At 38.7% G+C, this 24049-nt stretch overlaps 1 protein-coding gene across 1 annotated transcript; it reads left to right on the top strand.

The window, feature by feature from the left end:
• The first annotated feature begins 2 nt into the window (after positions 1-2).
• Positions 3-18759, top strand: LOC105355363 (uncharacterized). The gene is made up of 2 exons (XM_078936715.1): positions 3-540; positions 14741-18759. The coding sequence occupies exons 1-2, from the start codon at positions 309-311 to the stop codon at positions 16252-16254; spliced, it is 1746 nt and encodes a 581-aa protein (XP_078792841.1). The 5' UTR covers positions 3-308; the 3' UTR covers positions 16255-18759.
• Positions 18760-24049: the final 5290 nt, after the last annotated feature.

Genomic DNA, 24049 nt, shown 5'->3' with positions numbered 1-24049 from the left:
CATTCACTATGCACGATCCGCTAGCAGTAAAAAAAAAAAAAAAAAACGATCCGCTAGCAGCGTTAGCTTGTGTTGAGAGGCCGGTGTTTTCTTGGGACGTTTGTGAGGTTTTTGGACAGAAAGGACGACACGTGGTTCTTGTGGGAACTCTCAGCATTTTTCAAAGTGTCGTAAATGAGTGAAGAAGTTTGAACGGAAAGACAACGTGGATTGCTGTGATTGTGAGACTAGCAGATGATCGATCGGAGCTGCAGTGAAGAGGACGGCGGTGTTTGTGGGAGTTGGAGCTGAAGATCGGAGCAGGAACCATGCCTTCAGAACCTCAGGAAGGTTCTGTCAGAGAACAACTTTCTGCTGCTGAAGGAACCATGCCTTCCCTTCAGCCTCTGAGAGAGTTGATCAGCGAGCGACTAGCTGCTGCTGCTGAAGAAATCTTCCGACTCTGTGAAGGAACCATCGTCCAGTACGAGGAGGAGCTCTGTCGTCAGCGCAGACTGCTGGATGTCATCTGGAAACCACAGCTGCAGGTCCAAACAATAGGTATATGTTCACCAAAACAAAGGAGATAGAAGCCCTTCATATGTCACTGAATTCTCCATCGGATTTCAGTTTTATTTAGTATTTTACTGCAGCTGGTTCCCTCAGGTTTCTTGATTTAGTGGATTCCCTAAATATTAGCAGCAGAAGCTGTTTGTATTGTTTCATCATTGTTATGTTACCACAGTAAGTTTGAGGCTAAGGAAGTTGATAACCTCAGCTTTCGGTTCCAGAAATGGAGGTATGTCTACGACGCTGAAGTTGGCTTCCGATTCACAGCTTCCGATTCGCAAATGCACTAAAGAAACATTCCGCTGCATTTTTCGCATTAAGATCACCCAAAACCGGGTCCTGTTCAAAAACCGCTGGACCTGGATTGCTCAAACCTGGATTAAATTATGCATTAGATACTAAACAACACATTAAATATAGTTTCTGATTTGTGAAACCTTCCTCTGATTTGTGAAAATGTGAAATAGGTTGATGTTTATCACATTTTACGCACTGAGTCCACTTCAGACCAGGTCCTGTTCAAAAACCGCAGGACCTGGACTGCTCAAACCTGGATTAAATTATAATTAAAATAGTAAAGAACACAATAAACACTGTTTCTGATTTGTGAAACCTTCCTCTGATTTGTGAAAATGTCAAATAGGTTGATTTTTTTATCGCATTTTACGCCCAGAGTCCACCTTAGACTAGGTCCTGTTCAAAAACCGCAGGACCTGGACTGCTCAAACCTGGATTAAATTATGCATTAGATACTAAAGAATACATTAAATACAGTTTCTGATTTGTGAAACCTTCCTCTGACTTGTGAAATAAGTTGATTTTTATCGCTTTTTCTCAGACCCGGTCCTGTTCATGAAATTTGGGTGGAAATGTATTTTTTTATTCCTTAACACTTTTTTTATTCTGCATTGTACTATTGTATTTGTTATCACAGGTTTGAGCCGGTGGCCCTAACATATCACCTGGGTGACCAAAATCACTTTGTTGCAATCCACAGACTTCTGCTCAGACAAAAACTGGCACTTTTACGATGCACTACACTTTTGTTTTACGATGCACTAATCCAAGAAGGCTAGACGAAGCGACATCAAAATCTCAGTATACAAAAGAAACTGGGAAACAGATGTCAGATTGAACAAATAGATATGGTCATGGTTAGCATGTACCCCTGACTTAAGTTTTGTTTTTTTGTTCAATATTTCTTGGTTTGTTTTCTGATTTACTTTAAAGTTCCTGTTATGGTGTTTTCCTTAAAGTTGTCCTTCCCTTGTCCCCATTATCCTTAAATATCATAAAATTCGATGAAATGATACTATTTCCCACAGCGGTTTTTGAACAGGACCCGGCCTGAAGTGGACTGCGTAAAATGCAATAAAAAATCAACCTATTTCACATTTTCACAAATCAGTGGAAGGTTTTACAAATCAGAAACTGTATTTAGTGTGTTCTTTACCATCTAACGCATAATTTAAGTCAGGTTTGAGCAGTCTAGGTCCTGCGGTTTTTGCACAGGACCTGGTCTGAAGTGGACTTTGTGCGTAAAATGCGATTAAAAATCAACCTATTTAACATTTTCACAAATCAGAGGAAGGTTTCACAAATCAGAAACTGTATTTAATGTATTCTTTAGTATCTAATGCATAATTTAATCCAGGTTTGAGCAGTCCAGGTCCAGCGGTTTTTGAACAGGACCTAGTCTGAAGTGGACTAAGTGTGTAAAATGGGATAAAAATCAACCAATTTCACATTTTCACAAATCAGAGGAAGGTTTCACAAATCAGAAACAGTGTTTATTGTGTTGTTTACTATCTAAATTATCATTTAATCCAGGTTTGAGCAATCCAGGTCCAGCGGTTTTTGAACAGGACCTGGTCTGAAGTGGACTAAGTGTGTAAAATGGGATAAAAATCAACCAATTTCACATTTTCACAAATCAGAGGAAGGTTTCACAAATCAGAAACAGTGTTTATTGTGTTCTTTACTATCTAAATTATCATTTAATCCAGGTTTGAGCAGTCCAGGTCCTGCGGTTTTTGAACAGGACCTGGTCTGAAGTGGACTAAGTGTGTAAAATGGGATAAAAATCAACCAATTTCACATTTTCACAAATCAGAGGAAGGTTTCACAAATCAGAAACAGTGTTTATTGTGTTGTTTACTATCTAAATTATCATTTAATCCAGGTTTGAGCAATCCAGGTCCAGCGGTTTTTGAACAGGACCTGGTCTGAAGTGGACTAAGTGTGTAAAATGGGATAAAAATCAACCAATTTCACATTTTCACAAATCAGAGGAAGGTTTCACAAATCAGAAACAGTGTTTATTGTGTTCTTTACTATCTAAATTATCATTTAATCCAGGTTTGAGCAGTCCAGGTCCTGCGGTTTTTGAACAGGACCTGGTCTGAAGTGGACTCAGTGCGTAAAATGTGATAAACATCAACCTATTTCACATTTTCACAAATCAGAGGAAGGTTTCACAAATCAGAAACTATATTTAATGTGTTGTTTAGTATCTAATGCATAATTTAATCCAGGTTTGAGCAATCCAGGTCCAGCGGTTTTTGAACAGGACCTGGTCTAAGGTGGACTCAGTGCGTAAAATGCGATAAAAATCAACCTATTTGACATTTTCACAAATCAAAGGAAGGTTTCACAAATCAGAAACTGTGTTTAATGTGTTCTTTAGTATGTAATGCATAATTTAATCCAGGTTTGAGCAGTCCAGGTCCAGCGGTTTTTGAACAGGACCTGGTCTAAGGTGGACTCAGTGCGTAAAATGTGATAAACATCAACCTATTTCACATTTTCACAAATCAGAGGAAGGTTTCACAAATCATAAACTATATTTAATGTGTTCTTTAGTATATAATGCATAATTTAATCCAGGTTTGAGCAGTCCAGGTCCAGCGGTTTTTGAACAGGACCTGGTTTTAGGGTGGTCTTAGTGCGAAAAATGCAGCGGAATGTTTCTTTAGTGCCCTCGCGAATCGGAAGCTGTGAATCGGAAGCTAACTTCAGCGTCGTGGTATGTCTCAGGGTAGGTCAAGTTGCCATGGCAACTCATGCTCTGAACATAACCTGTCTGGAGCAGGTTTAGTTGAAGGTTAGTTTGTTTACAGAGAGGTGAGGCAGCATGGTGTGTCCATTTGAAGATGATTTAGTGGATGAAGAAGCTCAGATAATACTTTTTTCACTGTGAGAGGATGATAAGATCACATATGGATGTTGGAACGAGAAACCTTTTTACATTGTTGATCTAACTTAACTATTCGCTTCAGTTAAGATAAATCAATTTATTTTTAGTTAAGTCAGCTTAAAAATAACACGTAGTTTTCAGACAGTTATTTTACTTTCATTCTAATTATTTCAATAAAGTAGGTGTAACTTTGGTGCTGCTGTTAGATCGGCACCGCAAGGGATTGTGGGATATCATTCCCTTTGCCTGTCTGGGAGCCGGTTTGGTTCGTGCTGGTTTGCGGCGCCTTCCGTCTGTGAAACCTGGGTTCGAATCCGGGCTGCTCCCTGTTCCCTTCTCTACCTCTGTGCCGGTCCCAAGCCCGGTTGCTTTGAGAAGGTTGCGTCAGGAAGGGCATCCGGCGTAAAACATTGCCAAGTTTACCATGCGACTCGTTGGCTGTGGCGACCCCTGATGGGAAAAGCCGAAAGAGAAAGAAGATTCCCTTTGCCTGTCTGGACGTATTTGGGTTTAAGGCCGCATTTACACTGCAGGTCTTGATGCTCATATCCGATTTTCTGACTATATCCGATTTTTTTGTCGACCCGCTTACATCATCTTTTAAAAGTGACCCGTATCTGGTTTTTGCATTTACACTATACAATGCTGAAACTATCAAACATAGACGTTCTGAGGACTACGTAGCAGTATTTCCGCATTCCGCGGACCTCTTTCGGACTTTTGTGATTGCGGTTGTCATGGAGGCAAGGCGGCGACGGAAGGAGGCGTTGCCTTGGGCGATCCTGAGGGGATGCACGGGGGAGGAAAAGAAGGAGGGTTGCTCGGCTCTCTCTGACTTTTGAATGATGAAGTGTTTGCAGGTGTGCTGTACTAACAGTTTGATCCAAGTGTTGAACCTTTCCTGCGCGATGACTTCTCTTTTCTGACCGTAGTCAGAAACACACGGGAGATTTCCTCGGGGTTCACTTTTCCGTTCTGAACCCCCAGACTCCAGAGTGGGCTAAGAAAGACTCCAAAACTTTTGGGAGAGACACCTTATTTTTAATTTACGGTTCTCCGACACTCCCCCGCTCCGCGCTCACACCCCCTCTCTCTCCTTACACACACACGCAAGCACGTGCGTGCGTGCGCGCTCACACACACATGGTCCCCATCATACACGCCCCCCAAAGAAATTAACAGCTTCTAGCCTTTTCCATAGCAACGGTGTCCCGCTTGATTAGTTACCGTTTGCGTCCCGACCGGACATAACAGCGGTTTCCAACTATGGTCTGAAGCCTGAGGCTGAAAGGTAACACGCTGACAGCAAAATCAGTGCACAAAAAGCATCTTAATAAGTCATGTGATCTCAGTTGGTGGTGTCCTGAGTTGATGTCACTCACGTACGACTCTCATTTACTGGGGAATATCCGATTTGTCTGCTTACATGGCACACGCAAATGCACGTATCCGATTCGTTTCCGATTTATTTCCACATATGAGAGAGGCCTGTATCCGATCTGAGAAAAACGGAATCCATGCGCTTTTGTCCTGCTTACACATTCACCGATCATATCCGATCTGTGCTACGTGAGAGGAAAAAATCGGAATTGGGTCACTTGAACCGTGCAGTGTAAAGGCGGCCTAAGTGTGGCTTTTTGACCAAATGTGTTCAGTTGTTTAGCTTTTTTACTGTGTTTTGTCTAGTTATTTGTCCTGTTATGTTTAATTCTTTCTGCACCATGAGTGAGAGGGAGAGAGAGCATGATGAGGTTTATATAGCATCACTATTTATAAGTATTATATACTAAGTTAAAGTCAAAGTAATGGTAAATGACGTCTTGAGTCATTTTGCAAATCTACATAATTTCATTCATTTTATTGTTTTAAAAATTAGTATATCTGCGGCCTCCAACATAGACATAGGAGAGGTCAAGAAGTACAATAAATTAAGATGGTAAAACTTTAATTGAATTGCATAATTCACTCTGATCAAACTGGATTCATCAAAGGCAGACACTCGGAGGACAATGTCCGCAGACTCGTTAACATAATAGACTTTGCCACCATCAAAAACCAGGAAATGACTATACTACCACTGGATGCTGAAAAAGCCTTTGATAGAGTAAATTGGAAGTTCCTCATTGCTGCCCTCCATAAGTTTGGGTTTGGAGAATCATTCATCAATTGGATCAAAATATTATATCACAACCCCAATGCATCAGTTAGAACTAATAAACAGACTTCCAACAGTTTTTTTCTTGGAAGAGGAACCAGACAGGGTTGCCCACTCTCTCCTTCTCTTTTTGCTATATTTATTGAGCCTCTAGCTACAGCAATAAGACAGAATGAGAGCATTAAAGGAATTAAAACCAAACACAGCCATCATAAAATTAGTCTCTATGCAGATGACATATTACTGTTTTTAAGTAATTTACATTCTGTAAATGAAACGGCAACAATCATTAATGAATTCTCCTCTATATCAGACTATTCCATTAATTGGAATAAGTCTGTTTTATTACCACTGAACAATAATGCGGAGCAAAGACTCACAATGCCAGTCAAATCAGGAAATATCAAATATCTAGGTATCAATTTTTCCCCCAAACTATCAGAACTGGTGCAGCTAAACTACACCCCATTACTGAAAAACATACAGGACGATCTAACACGCTGGACCAACCTGCCTCTGTCCCTTATGGGCAAGGTAGCCACGGTAAAAATGAAAATCTTACCCAAAGTTAATTATCTCTTCTCAATGATTCCCACACAACCGCCATTAAAATGGTTCAAAACATTAGACTCATCCATATCAAGCTTTTTATGGAACAATAAACCTGCAAGAATTAGTCTAAAAACTTTAAAATCTGCAAAAAGCTGTGGAGGATTAGAATTACCTAACTTCCACAATTACTTTCTTGCAAATAGATTACAATACATCTTAAAATGGTTAAAAAATAATCCAGAAACCAACTCATGGTTAGACTTGGAACAGGCGTTATGTGGAAAGATCAACCTGTCAGATCTTCCATTTATTAGCCAAACAGTTAAAAAACAGGATTGTTTCAAAAGTATTAATATAAATGCCACTTTAACAGCCTGGTGGGAATTTCTCAAAATATCAAAATCATCAATTCAACCGTGCAAAATGACACCCATCTGGAACAACCCAGACATCCTCATAAACAAAAAAATTATCCACTTCCCAGCTTGGAAAGCAGGGGGCATAAAACAACTAGAGCACATAATCATTGTTAGAAGATTTATAACTCCCCAGGAACTTCAAGACAAACATGGAATAAATAACTTCTTGGAATATCAGCAACTTAAATCAATTATTACTAAAAAGTTTAAATACAGAGACAACGATTTAAAGCTACCAGATGTAGTTACCACTCTGATCAATTTCTCAATGAATAAAACTCTCTCCAAAATATACAAACTTTTATGTACTGTATTTTCCGGACTATAAGTCGCACCGGAGTATAAGTCGCACCAGCCCAAAAATGCATTATAAAGTAGAAAAAAACACAGATAAGTCGCACTGGACTATAAGTCGCATTTTAACTTTCACAACCTTATATGACACAATCATAGCAGACTGTTTATCTAATAATTTCACAGAATTTTTTTTAAAACTTATTCATTTATTCTTTTCATGAAGCATCATTGGCCAAATAATACTCTGTTTTCATCCTGTATTTGTAGAAACAGTTGTCATTTTTATTGCATTTCTGAATCTATGAAATCATTGGAAAATAGAATATTATGTTCTTAGCCTTCAAGATCTTACTGTAAAAAAAAGTTTGCTGATTCTCTGAGTCACTTAACATACTCTTAACACTTAACATACTTCATACATCAAATTGACCCAGGAACATCATCTCTGTTCCTCACAAATGAACATAACAGGAGGGTTAACAATGTATTTATTTCAATTTATTTCTAATATAAGTCGCTGCGGAGTATAAGTCGCACCCCTTGCCAAACTATGAAAAAAAGGGCGACTTATAGTCCGGAAAATACGGTAATTTAGATAATAATATTTCACTTCCGACAACAAAATGGGATGTGGATTTGAGCATCAGCACAGATGAAAGCTTTTGGTCAGAACTTTGTCTAAACACCTTTAAACTGACAAAAAGTCCAAATCTGCAGCTAATCATTTTCAAAACTCTACACAGAATTTACTACACTGGACAGAGGATGTTCAAGATGGGTCTCAGCAACTCAGACATTTGTCAGCACTGTGACGGTAATCTACCCGACAATTACATGCATGCACTATGGTTCTGCACGCCTGTCCAGGCTCTCTGGCAGAAGGTATGTTCCGATCTATCAGTCTGGCTTAAGGTTTCAATCACAGCTTCACCGTCACTTTGTGTGCTTGGTGACATGAGTGCCATCGATGTAGAAGGAGGATTAGGCTCTATCATTTTCATAACTCTTTGCATTGCTAAAAAAACTATTTTAATAAATTGGAAAAGCAAGAAAAATATAAATATAAAGGCCTGTTCACACCGGGACGAATTTCGCCGGCGATTTTCGCCGACGTTTAACGCCTCGTGACTAAACAAAGGGCCCCAATGAGAGTGTGCACACTGACGCGAAAAAACGCCAGGCGTTAAAGCGTCAAAAAAAAAAAACGCCTCGGGTTCGTTTTTTTTTTTCGACGCGTCGCGTCGAAATCTACTCGACCAATGAGAATGGCGCTTTTGCTCACGTGTCTGGAGCTTCTGAAGTTACAGTAAAACACAACTTGGGGGCGCTCAAACACAAAACTGCCTTGCTGAGCACACATACCAGCGAAGAAGATAGACGCCAAGTAGCGTCTACACACAGCCGCGAAACAATAATGACGGACATTCTAAAATATCCCCGAACCAAGCACCAGTTGGAGCTACTGGTGCTTGAAATATTCATGTTTTCTTTGTTTGATTCTGACAAGCGTGTAAATACTTGCTCTCTTCTTCTGAGTGAAAAGCGACTTTCAGAAGCGTAAACTTGCGCAGCGCCACCTTGTGTACAGGAGTATTTCTGTTTTACATTAAGCGCCATCTAATGTCAGGGAATGAAATTGCATGTTCACTCCACTCATCGTCAGCGAAAATCGCCTGGGTGTGAACACAAAAAACGTGGCGAAAAACGCTGGCGAATAACGCCTGGCGAATATTCGTCCCGGTGTGTACGGGCCTTAAGTCAACACAGAAATCTGCTGCTTGATCATATCAGCTTGGAAAAAATGTCAGCCCAAGGTTCAAGTAACTTTGAAAGAATTCGGTCTCTCTGGTCTCCCATAGCTAAATCCATGACTTAGGGGGTGGGGGGGCCTGGTCGTCGCTGCTCCTTGCCCTTCTGCCGTGGTTTGGGGTGGGGGTCGGGGCCTCTGGTGCCTGGCGGGGGTTGGTGGGGGCTCCGTTGGTCAGGGGGGCGGGCCCCTGCCTTGCTCCTCCCTGGACCAACCGTGGGCCGGGCGGATGGCTGCCTGGAGTGCGGAGCGAGTCTCCCTTGGGGGGTCCTGGCTCGTACCTGGGGTTGGGGTGGGGGGATGCCCGGAACTCCTGGGTGGTGGTGGGGTGCTCGTCTGGGGCTGTGGGCGTCCTTCTCCGGTGGGGCCCTGCGTTGGGCTCTCCCGGCGCGGCGGGGGGGCTGCTCTCCTGCTTGGGCTGGGGCGGCGCTCTCTTTCCCTCCGTGCCTCCCTGCTCTCTGGCTCTGGGGGCCTTGCGGCGGTCCTGCTGGCGGTTGCTGGCGGTTGTTCCCTGCCGGTTCCCGTGTGGCGTTGGGGGGATTCCGGCTGCCGCTGCTGCTGCGGTGGGGGTCTTGGGGTGGGGATGGCTGGGCACTCTCCCTCCTTCTTTTCACGTTCCACCATCCATTTTAGAAGAACATAAACACTCACCTGAGCACAGGTGTTAGCTCACCTTTGCACTAACAGTTTGCATGATTGAATGACTGAAATATTTCACACTAGTTGGTTTTAAGGCATAAGTATGCGTGTGAACACTATCTGTTTTGTGTACATGTCGACAGGTGGACATTTTTGCAGCTAGCAGGTGTGTTTATAACATTTGAGTGTGTGTGTGGACAGGCCTCGCCCTTTTCGTACTACATTTGAACCTTACCATAATGATTAACAACCAGTAAACTTGTTGCTTTATGCTGCTTCATGGTCTCGTCCCCCTTCCCCTCCTATTATCACCCTCCTACCCCCCCGTCTCTCTAACGTCCTTCTCTCTTCTTCCCCCCTTTCCTTTTCCGTCCGGTCCAACACCAAAGATTTTCAAACATGATTGAAATTAATAAAGTTTGGCCTCAATTACAAAAGGGGTTTATTCAGACATACCTTTGGTTTGTCTGAAGATTAATAACCCCTCTTGTTAAAGTAAAATATGTCCAACACAAGAGGCCCTCAGCTCTCATCTGTCTGCCCAGCTGTTGGACAGGACAAGTTAAAAAAAAAAAAAAAAAAACTTTAATTGAATTGGAGTAATATGACATTTAGTTAGATAAATATGTACATTTGAGTTGTTAAAATTTTTGAGTTAGATAGACGTACGAAATTAAGTTGAATAAATTTAACTCAATTACTTGTTACCAATAGAAGTAATTCATTTAACTTGGCAAAGTTGGATAAGTAAAATGTGTGTGTGAATGTGTGTGTGAATTTATATATATAAATGAGATAGAAACTCGTGCGTTTACTTTGTCCAATATTTTTCTCCAAACAGAAACTTTTTTGCTGATGCAGTTGCATTAGTTTTTTGATGGACGTATAATCTTTATACGCCGTCATCAAAATCTCAGACTCACTGAAGTATAGCGCAGTCTTTTTTTCACCACGCGTTTCCATGGTGACTCTGGAAATCAGCGATGTATTGACCCGAGTAAGCATGTTCAGGCGGATTTCAGCCAGAGTTCAGGGTTAGTCAGGTTAGTTTAAACATGCTTCCTGGAATAACCTCTTTTCTTTGGACCCTCTATGAATAAGACAAGATAATAGAAAAAGTAGAAAAGTTTGTAGAAATGTTTTCTGATTTGGGAAAAATTTCGTAAGAGACATTTAAGAATGTTCTTACAAAGCTTAATCGTGCAAATCTGTTTAGAAATGTTATTACAGAAAATACTCCTGTGTTAAAAAGAAATACATGATAGGTCATGATTTAATAAAAACAAGATCACTGTAAGCCTGAACAACAACAAAAAAAACAAAAGATTTAAAATTTTAACTGATTCCATTAGAACTTTGAAATGACGTTGATAACATGTTTGTGTTTGACTTTTCTCCTTAATGTGTTTAGTCAACTTTTATTACAGTTTAATTCAATATAAATGTTTAAATTCCCTTAACTTCATATTTATTTTTTGCTCCATACTTTAAAGATTAGATTGAATATTACATATGAAACTCAATACATGGACTTGTGAAAAAACAACTATACACAATAATTCAATCAATATATGATTTGGCTCCTTATTGAACTCAAAATACTGACCGCTCATTACCAACTTAAATTGTAAAACATGCCCTGTTTTCTGTCTGTAAGGCTCAAAAGCTCAATTGTGTATATGTAGTTGCATGTAACTGTAGAAGATTAACAATGTATTTGTGATTGTGCAAGACGAACATCATCCATACAATGAAAGCTTCTTGCCTAGGGATGGATATCGTGAAGATTTAGATCAATACTTCCGTTATCTACTAAACTTATCGGTCTGGTATTCTTATTTATATTTTTCTGTGTGAAAACAAAACAGGAGATGACAAATAACAAACTATTTTTATGAAAACCTTTTATTATAGAACTTATATTTACTAACTATTGAGGCCCAGAGACACGATTTGGCGACCACAAATGATAGAGCTTTCAATTCGGAACAAAACAAACAAATACAAAGGTTAAATAGAAATGGAATTATTTTACTATTGAATGACTTGCTTCGTTTTGCAGATGGAAACAATGGGAAAACTTGGTAATCACTGTTAGTAGGTATGCGACTAAAATTTTAAAATTCATTGAATTAATCTTCATGTCACTGGAAATGGCTTAAAGAAACCTTCCCAATGGTATAAAGATCATTCAGATGGGTCAAAAAGTAAGAACTTTTTGTCAATTTCAGTGATCAAAATGTTGGTCTTAATTATATTCCTGACTAAAAAGCAAAACAAAGTGTTTGTGACCTGAATCAATGATGAGTTCTTAGTGTCATAACTTTCTTATTACATGTCCAATTCAAGAAAGGGAGGTATTACTGTTAGCCAAAAGACTTACACGAAATAAATTTGATATAAAATTATTATTTTTTTTTCCTTAAAGTTAAATAATAATTCATTAGGAATATAATCAAGAAAATGGTCCAGTTTAATTTAAAGTTACACGGATAAGTGAGGCAGTGTAAACACTGACATATTCAGCCTCCGTTTATACAATGATTTTGCTTTAAAAAAAAAAAAAAAAGAATAAGTCTGGACACCATTACAGCTTCAAATGTCCCTACAACTGGTGCAATAGGGAAAAGCCAGAAGGGTATTAGAGGAATTTGGATTTGGCTAAGTACCTTTTCTATTTTTCAGCCTTTTTTAAAGACAAAGCCAGCTAACCCTCATCTCCCGGACTGCTACAAGAAAAGGCCAATATGCTGATATTTCTGCAGAAAAAATGTGCGAGGTGATCATTGTGAACTTTTATTCCCACAGTTATTGTTCTGTGAAGTAAGGAGGATATTTGATATACTCTGCATTTTGGTTCTCAATCAGAGCTTTTTTTTATTTAAGTTGCTACCTTAAAGTGTAGATTACTAATAGACATGTTAGTATTTATAATTGTATTCAATAAAAATTTTAATTAAATTAATGTAAGAATAGTGAAAATATGCCATCCACCTTGTTCATTTTATAATATTTTTATTTTAAAATTTAAAATAATTTTAAAATTGTTTAATTGTTAAGTAGGTTTGTTACAAATAATTTAGTACCAGTAAAAGGCCAGCAGGTGTAACTAGTGCCGTTAAAGAAGAGTGATGTCATGCTAGAGCCCGCAGGCCAACATGAAGGAGGAAAAGAAAAGTTTTTGAGGTATGTTGAGAGTTCATTTTTAGAGAAAACCACTTGTACTGTATGTGTTCACTTAAGAACCTGTGAATAAAATGCACAAATGTTCAGTAGTCTGCTATTCGTTTAATGTGTACGAAAGTCTTAAAATTGTGTTTTAACGGTAAATTTAAAAGATTTTTATCTATACAGTTCATTTGTCCTCTTGCTCTTGGTTTTCACACAGAAAAGTATCAATAAGAATCCCAATAAGATACTGGATCAAAAAGCAGTATCGATAAGATCTTAACAAAACCCATTCCTATTCTCTTAGCCGCGAAGCATTATTAATATTGGCACGATCACATAAGAAACAACAGCCATTTTCTATAATATTATAAGGTTTGCTAAAATTACCTTATTGGAGTTGTCAAGGACCGTGAAGGGACCATTCAGGTTGCCATTAAAAATCTGGTAGCCGTTATTAATCAGGTCGCGACAGTTGTGCTAATTTTTTTAAATCTGTTGTCTGACATCATTTTTGGTTACGGAAGGGGTCAACTGAAGGTTCTGCCATGCTTTGTGCTCAACAATGAACTACACGGTCATGAATGACTTTGTGGGTGTTTATTATACATGTAAGAATAATCAACTATAACAAACTTGCGTCAAGTTTTTTATGGTCAACAAGTCAACGTTGTCAAAACTGACTAATCGTTGACAACCCTACTGTGGGGCAACACTGAAATGCTGTGGAAGGAGAGCATCAGTATAGACTGATGCTCTATACTGATGCTGGTAATTGAACCTTCACATGTGGCATTTCTGACAACCTTTAAACAAACTGCTAGAGAGGTTTGTGTAGCTTTTAAAACATGTTAAATTTGGCCAAAATAATTCTGGAAATGGAATCCTGAAGTCTTATCTAAAGCTCCAAACTGTATTTGTCAGACATATCAATAAGCTGTGATAATCAAACACAATTAAATCCCTGCCATATAGTTGTCCAGAGTGCTACGTTAAAGATATCCGAAATTTGTGTGCAAATTCCTCCATTTTCATAGCATTTCCAGGAAACAAACACCGATAATGTATTCATTCATTTTCTTAACCGTTTATTCCCTTTCGGGGTCACAGGGCTGCTGGAGCCTATCCCGGCCACTTGTGGGCGAAGTCAGGGGACAACCTGGACAGGTCGCCAGTCTGTCGCAGGGTAGATAGAATGTCCACAAACACACACCCATTCACTCTCACATTCACACCTATGGACAATTTAGAGTTGCCAATTGACCTATGAAGCATGTTTTTGGTCCCGGAGAGAACCCATCCATGCACGGGGAGAACATGCAAACTCCACACAGAAAGGTCCCCCATTTATGTAGTTTTTCATGTCCCCCAGCTGGGACTTGAACCAGGGGCCTTTTGCTGTGAGGCAAGAGCGCTAACCACTGCGCCACCGTACAACCTAGATAATGTATTTGGCCTCTAAAATCAACATAGTCCCACTTACAAATCACTGGGAAGGCAGTCTTTCAGAACTACAGGACCAACGTATAACATGAAGCAGAGGTGCGGACTAGTCACATGACTTGGACTTGAGTCAGACTTGAAAAAATGAATAAAAAAACGTGCAACTTCACTTTTTGCCTTTTGGCTCGAAAAGACTTGCTACTTTCCCCAATACCCGAAGAATAAAAAGCATGCTAAAATAAACCACGATCTATCTGTCTTTGTGCATCTGCTTGTGCAATCAGCTCAATATTCAATTCATGTTGGTTTGATCTGACACCATCCAAACAATCAAATTGCAGGACAACCAATAATGACAATCAAGACACCGTTATCTCTTTTCCAAGATTTGTTTAAAACAAAAAATTGAAACTGGGACTTCAAAGGTTTAGATTTTTATTTGAATTTACCAATACATAAGTGCTTCAACTAGTACAAGTAAGAAATGGCTGCTTTTTATGTTTGTGTCCCTGCAGTCCTCCCGCAGCATTATGTGCCTGAAGAGGAGGATCTCTGCTACCACCAGAGGAACTCCAGAGTGGAACAGGCAGAACAGCAGGAATCTCCACTGATTGAAGAGCAACAGGAAGAATCAGAACCTCCACAGATTAAAGAGGAGCAAGAAGGATTCAGCATCAGTCAGGATGAAGAGCAGCTTGATCTGAAGCAGGAGACTGATACCTTGATGGAGATTCCTACTTGTGAGGAAAATGAGAACAGTGAAGCAGATCTAAACAATCAGCAAAGCTTTAATGTAACTGATAGTCAGGATGAAGAAGGAAACCAACATGAAGAATCAACATCAACTACAGATGAAGAGAACGGAGATCAGAGGAAGATAAGAGACAGAAGTCATGTCCAAAGTGTGGACAGCTCTCACGTGTCAGAAAGTCAGTGGAACTCTGATGCTAGAAAAATCTCCAAGACTGCAAGTTTGGGAAAGAAAGACAAACGATCTCCAAGAGGAAATGGTCTGTCCTTTATAAAGTCTGTTAAAAGAACAGGAAATGCGCCCAGTGTATTAGTCCATATGGGAACCGAGTCTGATAAAAGACCTTATGTGTGTGAAGAATGTGGCAAAGGTTTTACTTGCATATCTAATCTCAAAAGACACATGACAACTCATACAGGAGAGAAGCCTTTTCCTTGTGACGTATGTGGTATAGGTTTTAGTCAGATATCTAGTCTCAATGCACATAAAAGAACTCATACAGGAGAGAGGCCCTTTTCTTGTAAAATATGTGACACAAGTTTCAGTATTAAATCCAGTCTCAAAAGACACATAAGAACTCATACAGGGGAAAAGCCTTTTTCTTGTAAAGTTTGTGATACAAGTTTTAGTTGTGTATCTAATCTCAAAACACACATGAGAACTCATACAGGAGATAAGCCTTTTTCTTGTAAGGTATGTGGTACAGGTTTTAGTCAGATGTCTAGTCTCAATGCACACATAAGAACTCATACAGGAGAGAGGCCCTTTTCTTGTAAAATATGTGACACAAGTTTCAGTATTAAATCCAGTCTCAAAAGACACATAAGAACTCATACAGGGGAAAAGCCTTTTTCTTGTAAAGTTTGTGATACAAGTTTTAGTTGTGTATCTAATCTCAAAACACACATGAGAACTCATACAGGAGATAAGCCTTTTTCTTGTAAGGTATGTGGTACAGGTTTTAGTCAGATGTCTAGTCTCAATGCACACATAAGAACTCATACAGGAGAGAGGCCCTTTTCTTGTAAAATATGTGATACAAGTTTTAGTCAAAAATCTATTCTCGATTCACACATGAGAACTCACACAGGAGACAGGCCTTTTTCTTGTAAAGTATGCAAAAAGAGTTTTAGTCAAAAGTCTAGTCTCAATGCACACAGAAGAACTCATACAGGAGAGAGGCCCTTTACTTGTAAAATATGTAATAGACGTTTTAGTCATAAATGTAGTCTCAAATCACATGAGAACTTACACAGGAGAGAAGACTTTTTCTTGTAAAGTATGTCATACAAATTTTAGTCAAATACTTATCTCAAAACATGCATGAAAACACATACATAAGAGAAGGATTTTTCAAAGGATGTGATACAAATTTTAGTCAAAAATCTAATCTAAATAAAAATAAAAATCACACAAGTCAGAAGCCCTTTTATTGTCAAAAATGTAATAAAGGACCTAGCAGAAAATGTGCCCACAAGACAACCCACAACAACCCAAAAGATAAGGGTTTACATTAGAAGACGAAAATACTGAAAATAAATGTAATGTTTCTAGCTCTTGAGGGGCCCCTCCCTTTTCTGCTGTTTAACTCCAAACACCTGCACTTTAGTCTTAAGTGGTTTCTCGGTCTGGGTCAGTCAGTTGAATAAAATAAATTCTTATGCACTTCAAGCCGCCCACTGCTGACCAGCTTTGTGGTGATCAAACTTTATTTTTTCAACAGGAATAGGCTTCCTGATTCTGTAGTTGCTGAAAAATCAAAATCTGATGTTGCATCCTGATCAATGTTTAGTGCTTTAAAATTTAGTTTCATGATTACAGATTAATACTTAACTAGAACTGTCATCCAACTAATAATGAATGATCATATTTTATTGCCGTGAAGTGCAGGAGAATATGTTGCCACTTCAAGCAGGAGGTGTAAAAATACAGTTTAGTAAAGTTAGCAAAATATCACAGATGTGGACTTCAGGGAACTAAACTCTTTAATACCGTATTTTCCGGACTATAAGTCGCCCTTTTTTTCAAAGTTTGGCAAAGGGTGCGACTTATACTCCGAAGTAACTTATATTAGAAATAAATTGAAATAAATACATTGTTAACCCTCCTGTTATGTTCATTTGTGAGGAACAGAGATGATGTTCCTGGGTCAATTTGATGTATGAGGTATGTTAAGTGTTAAGAGTATGTTAAGTGACTCAGAGAATCAGCAAACCTTTTTTTACAGTAAGATCTTGAAGGCTAACAACATAATATTCTATTTTCCAATGATTTCATAGATCCAATGATGCTTCATGAAAAGAATAAATAAATAGGTTTGAGAAAGAATTACTGTGAAATTATGAGATAGACAGTCTGCTATGATTGTGTCATATGAGGTTGTGCAAGTTATTAGTTCTTGGTCCCAGATTTTGTCAAATAAATTTCACGTTCAAATGCGACTTATAGTCCAGTGCGACTTATCTGTGTTTTTTTCTACTTTAAAATGCATTTTTGGGCTGGTGCGACTTATACTCAGCAGGGACTTATAGTCCGGAAAATACAGTAAATGTTTATAACTGACAGAAAGTGTCTTTTGGTTTATTTTAATCCAAGTATTGTCATAAGAAGGTATTTCAAAAGAACCAAGAACTAAAAAACAATTTAAACAAATATTAATATTGAAATGAGCTAATAAAGAATAGTCATACTCATGGTGATAATGGGAGGAAGTCATTTCTATTTTGCAGGGATGTGTAATTAAGATATGAATCACATACGATCAGAAATGTTCAATTGCTCTTAAGATACTAAAGCTACATTTACTGGACTTTCACAGGTGACATATCATATTACTGTTCTACTACAACATAAATTGAAGTCCAACAATTGGGTTGTTTTTAAACCCAACTCTGAGGTTAAAAAGGGACCAACATTTTCTGGGGCTTTTTAACTCGGGGAAAGCAAAAACATAAATTGGGGTAAAATGAAATTGCAATAACCCAAAAAAATTGTTTTTCTCAAAAAAGTAACCCAAAAATATATCCCAATATGAATAACCTAGAAGTTGGGTTGAAGAAATAACCCAGGTTTTTTCAGTGTAAAAGCCACAATTAACAATATAATGACAAACGATTGATATATGTGTAATAATTCTATACAATATGAGTTAAATTTTTAATTCAATGAAATAATTTCCTTCAATGTACCTGTGAATAAAGATGTGTTAGAATTATAAGAGTCAAATTTTCTTCTCTTGAAGGGCTTTAACCCTTTTGAAAGTTACCGTTACTTTTTGTACTGTCACTTTTCATTTATTTTGTTTTCAAATACATGTAGGTAAATAATTCAAACAATTCAAGAGCAATGTTTAACTTTTGTTGATTGATATATAATATTATTATTATTGTTTTAAAGTTGTTTGGATGACCATTGTGGATGTAGTTTATGCGGACAGTGTGTATGTTGTCCAAGCATGTGTTACTATGACAACATTAGAAATATTTAGAATATACCTTTAGTTCTCAAATTCTTTGTATGATCATGGAACATTTTATAATTGTTTTAACATCTTTAGTTTGTATTTGTTGAGGCATGTGAGCAATTAACCATTTTGTGAGGACAAGGTTTTCCCAAAAATGTATTGAGGAAGATGCAGATAAAGAGCCAGACTGGTATTTCTGTCTTTTGTTTATGCTATTCATGCTTTCCAGTATAGACATTAGAACTGTTTATCTGTTCTGTTTGGTTCTCAGTGTTCTATTCCAATCTTTACTGTGAAGAATAAAGTGGACGTGAACATCAGTCAGAAGTGTGGAGTCTTTCCCACAGAGTGGGTTTCTGCTGTTTGTTGGTTTTATGCAGGTTCCAAAGCTGGACTCCTCAGTGGCGTTAACAGCCACAGACAGGACGGCTGCTCTTTCTTTCCTTCTGCAGAAGTACATAGACACACTCGTGCGCTCTGCTGTTAAGGATGCAACATTGGCAGCAAACGCATCCATCCAACAGCAGGTCAGCATGGTGCTGGAAGTTTTCCATCAGAAGCTGTGAAGAAAACTGAAGCAAATAAACTGCTTCTCTGTGGTTGTCTCATCAGTCCGAGGGCAGCATTGAGGTTCCACTCAACAGAAACCTTCATACTTAATTCTGGTTTTATTGAATGTTTTTCAGCTCAAGATTTTGTATTGGAAGATGAGCTCAGTGTTTGTTTGTTTGTTTCTTCTATTTTTAGCTTTTTATACTGATTAGTTTTTCACAGCAAGTTCTCAAAAAAGATGAAAGTGTTTTTTCTTATTTAAAATATCTTTTGGTTTTAAAGATGTATCACTTTTAAATACCTATTGTTACTGATTTGATGCTTTTCTATTGAAATGTCAATATTTTTCATGGATGCAGATAAAGTAAAAAAAGAAGAAAAGAACTTTTATTTTCAAATCTCATTATGTATCAGTGCAGCTCTTCATCTGTGTGTTTCCTCTTCTTCTGGACATGGCTTCAGTTTTGAGATGAAGAAGATTTGAACGGAGCAGGAATGTCAGATGATTCATCAAAGGAACATCCCATAATATCAGGATGGAATTAGTAACCTTGGTGATGAAAATGCTTGGATGTGAAGTGTTGGACAAAGTTCCTGCAGATGAAGCTTCTGGAGCTGACACAGTTTGGAACAGAAAACAGTAGAAAGTGGAGTTTTCACCACCTGGCTTTCCTAAGCTCAGAATTCAGGTGACATCGGTCCATCACACTCCAGTCTACATATTTCATTTACAATAGATATGGTTAAATTAACAGACATTCTAAACAGCGGGTCTAGTTAATTGATCATTTCCCTCAATGAGTCGTTTTAGCTTTCTGTTATGTTTTGTTTCTATATGCCCTCCTTTACTCCCCCTCCTGGACAGTAAGTTTAACAATTGTAAGAAAGCATGTCTCAACAGCTAACCACAATGTGGGATTTGTTACTCGTATACACACACTTGCACACACAAAGAAACGTTTTTTATACTAATCACATTTCATACAATCACACACACAACTCTCACAGCAGGAGACAGAAGACACACATCATAGGAAATGCACTGCTCTTTCACACACCCAAGGGTCACACACGGTGCTGGTCACGTGCACAGACTGAGCAATTTTGCTCACTAACTTTGCCTTCACTCAGTTAGTATAATCATGTCCACACTGAACTTTGTCACATGGAATGTGAGCGGTGTTGGTACCAGTGGAAAGAGGCTGAAGGTTTTAGACCATCTAAATGATCTAAAAGCAGATGTTGTTTTACTGCAGGAGACACATTTAACTAATTCAACGGACCACCTTCTCTCCTCCCAACAGTTTCCATTCAAATACTCAGCCTATTATAACTCAAAGGAAAGAGGTGTTGCCATTTTAATGAATAAAAATGTCACATATATGCACTCCGACACTGTCGGATCCAGACGGTACATATGTGATTATTAATATATCAATTCGGAATATGAAATATTACTAGTATATATGGCCCAAATGTAGATGACTCCTCCTTTTTTCACAGGCTCTTTACATCACTGTCGGCTGACTCTGGCTCCACATTTTTTATAGGAGGTGACTTCAATCTTGTATTAGACCCTGAAGTCGGCACACTCAGCTCAGCGGCGAAACAGCGAAGCTGGCAATCAACCGGAACTCTCAGGCAGTAAATGGACGAAATGGGTCTATGCGACATTTGCCGCTCCTGTCACCAAAATACCAAAGGTTTTACCTTCTTTTCTCCTGTTCACCACTCAAACTCCCGGTTAGATTATATGCTAGTTAGAAAGGGTATTAGAGATGTTAAGATACATCCAATAGTTATCAGTGATCATGCACCAGTTTCCATGACAATATCAATGAACATGTTAAATGTATCTTTTAAAAGCTGGAGGTTTAATACATATCTGCTTAAAGATGTAAATTTCATCAATTATGTGAAAAGAGAATGGGACATGTTTATAGAAACTAATGATACTCCGTATGTTACACCGTGTGTCATTTGGGAAGTGGCAAAAGCAGAAATAAGAGGTAAAATCATTTTCTTTTCATCTAACAAAAAGAGAAAAGAAAAGGCAGCCATATTTGAATAAGAAAATAAAATAGGAATTCTTGATGAAGCGTATGCTTCTTTTGGACAAGAACATGTTCTGAAAGCTCTCAATAATTGTAAACTAGAATTAAACAATACAATTAATAAACAAACTCAATTTCAGCTACAAAGACTTAGCTAATCAATTGTAAAACAACAAAGAAAAAAAACACAATATCCTCAATTAGGGAAGAGATAGGGAATATCACCCACGACCCAAAAGAAATAAACAACACGTTTAAAGAATTTTACAAGAACTTATCATCATCTCAAATCGATCCATCAGCAGAGAGCATTAAATCATTTCTTGATAATGTACATCTACCAAAACTAAACCAAGAACTAATTACAGCCTTAGACTCAGCCCTCTCTGTAGCAGAACTTCATGAGTCTCTGCTGCAGATGCCCAATAATAAAGCCCCAGGGCCGGACGGCTTCCCAGCAGAATTCTACAAAGAGTTCTGGGACATCTTGGCTCCAGTTTTTTATAGATTGGTTATGTTTATTAAAGTCACCAATCACTACCTGCTAACCTGAACTCTGCCAACATCATTCTCCTCCTGAAGCCAGAAAAAGATCCTACTATTCCCTCCAGCTATTGTCCCATCTCTCTGATCATATTGAAATTATAAATAAAGAAATTATAAATAAACCACCAAGAATCAGTTTAAAAACATTGAAAAATGTAAAATCCTTTGGTGGCTTAGAATTCTCTAACTTTTATAATTATTTCCTTGGTCATAGATTACACTATATTTAAAAATTGCATAAGAACAATCCAGCAGATCACTCATGGATAGATGTGGACCAGTCACTATGTAAAGAGATTGAACTATATGATCGTTCTTTTATTAACAGCTCCATCCAGCGGTACACTAACTTTAAAAGTATTTATATCCAAACTATGTTAACAGCCTGGTGAGATTTTCGTAACCCTTGTGCTATCTTAGATGACCCCACCCTTACATTGATGTGTTCTCCCTACCATGACAAAGGTGGATAAAGGTGGAAAGATTTCATGTAATCCATGGACACCATTGAAGATCAAAAATCATTGAAGAAAAAAGGTTCAGAGCACTGTCTAGTGCAGGGGTCGGCAACCTTTAGACCGCCCCACCGCCCCTAATAAAAAAGAAAGCACTCGGAGCCACAACCCGTTTTGACATCATTATATATATTATGCATGTATATATTATTCAAAGGTGCTCATTACGTTGATCACTATTGATCGACCGGTCGATTTTCAATGACATGAGTGTAGATCGCGGGCCAGAAAAGATTAAAAAAAATCCACCAGCCAATCAAAATCCTCACTGAGAAGTACGGGACTTGATTGACATGTAGATTGGCCAATCGGACATCATCTGAAGCATACGTCGCTGCAAATGCACATTATGTTCTTTAAAGGATGGTACCGTGGCCGCGTGTGGGAGGAGCTACTGGTTCTGGTCTGATCGCGGCTTTGGAGCGATGTGTTTGTCAATGCATGGTAGACACTGAGAATGTGGAGAGATCAGGCTTATTATTTTGAAGAGTTCTACTTGGTAATCATGTTTCCATGTTTGAGTTCATAAAATCATCCCAGGGAAAGTCTCTGCTTCAACTCCCGCAGTGAAAGCTGCGTCTCAATCTGACGCCCGTGTTTGCATCTCTCTGACAGAGTTTGAAGCCAAAGCCCCTCCTCCGCCTCTCCACCTGCATTTCCTCTCTACCTGTTCACCTGTTCACATCCTCTGCAGCTGAGAGTTGGTTTTGGCTGGGTCTGGCGGTTTTCAGATGACTTTTGGGCTGGAAAACTGTGACTCTATCTGGCAACACTGGCGCAAACTCTCAGTCTGTCATCAGCGAGTTGGTTGGTCTCTGCCCGGAGGCACGTCAAGTTCCCGGCAGAAGATCGGAGTGTTTATTGAAGCCGCCCCGCGTGTCTCCTCCTGCTATCAGCTCTGCAGGTCTCGCCCGATAAACACGAGCTCATTACGAAGCTGTTTTTTACGTGGCACTCGCTTCGTGTGGAGCCAGCAGCGCTTTTGAAATGCCATGAAAAATGAACAAACTAAAATAAAATTTAATTATTATAAAATACTCATTATTTTCCAAAGTCACATGGAGCCACAACAGAAGGATGAAAGAGCCACATGTGGCTCCGGAGCCATGGGTTGCCGACCCCTGGTCTAGTGGGTCTAGATGACCCAACTCCCAACGTTAAAGTGCCTAGGATAGCACAAGGGTTGAGATGAATAACTCTTCCCTCACACCGAGCAAACTGACACCCATTTGGAACAATCCTGACACCCAGATAAGCAAGAAAAAGCTGAACTTTCCAACCTGGAAGGCTAACGGAATTACTCATCTAGGACATATAATTCAAGATAATACATTTGTATCCTTTGAAAACCTAAAAGGACGGTATGGATTAAGTAATACAATTTTTTTAGAATAGCAACTGAAATCCGTAATAAGGTTTAATCCAAGTTATATAAACTTGACACTCCCTGATACAGCGAATACATTTCTGATACTAACATCATACAATGTCTAAAATATATATATTTATAAGTAATATTGGAAACCAAGTCACATTGCCAACAGAGAAGTGGGATTCAGACTTGGGTATTAATACAGACGACTCTTATTGGTCACAGATTTGCTTGAACACTTTTAGACTAACCAAAAGTCGGAATCTGCAACTGATTCAGTTTAAAACTCTTCATAGAACTCACTACACATGACAAAGGATTTTTAAGATGGGTCTCAGCGAACCAGACATTTGTGGGTTTTGCAACAGCATTATCCCAGATCAATTTTTGCACGCAATGTGGTTTTGCACGTCGGTCCCCTGGTTTTGGCAGAAGGTGTGTGTAGATTTGTCAACCTGGTTCGAAATCCCTATCACAACATCGCCATCTTTTTGTGTACTTGGTGATAAGAGCGCCATCAGTATAGAGCAAAGATCAAAAACCATCATCTTTACTGCTCTTTGCATAGCTA

The sequence above is a fragment of the Oryzias latipes genome, chromosome 2, assembly GCF_053564925.1.
Source record: "Oryzias latipes strain Hd-rR chromosome 2, Olatipes_Hd-rR_3.1".
NCBI lineage: Eukaryota > Metazoa > Chordata > Actinopteri > Beloniformes > Adrianichthyidae > Oryzias > Oryzias latipes.
Note: the sequence above shows the minus strand (reverse complement) of the source record. Positions and strands in the feature narration are given on the sequence as shown.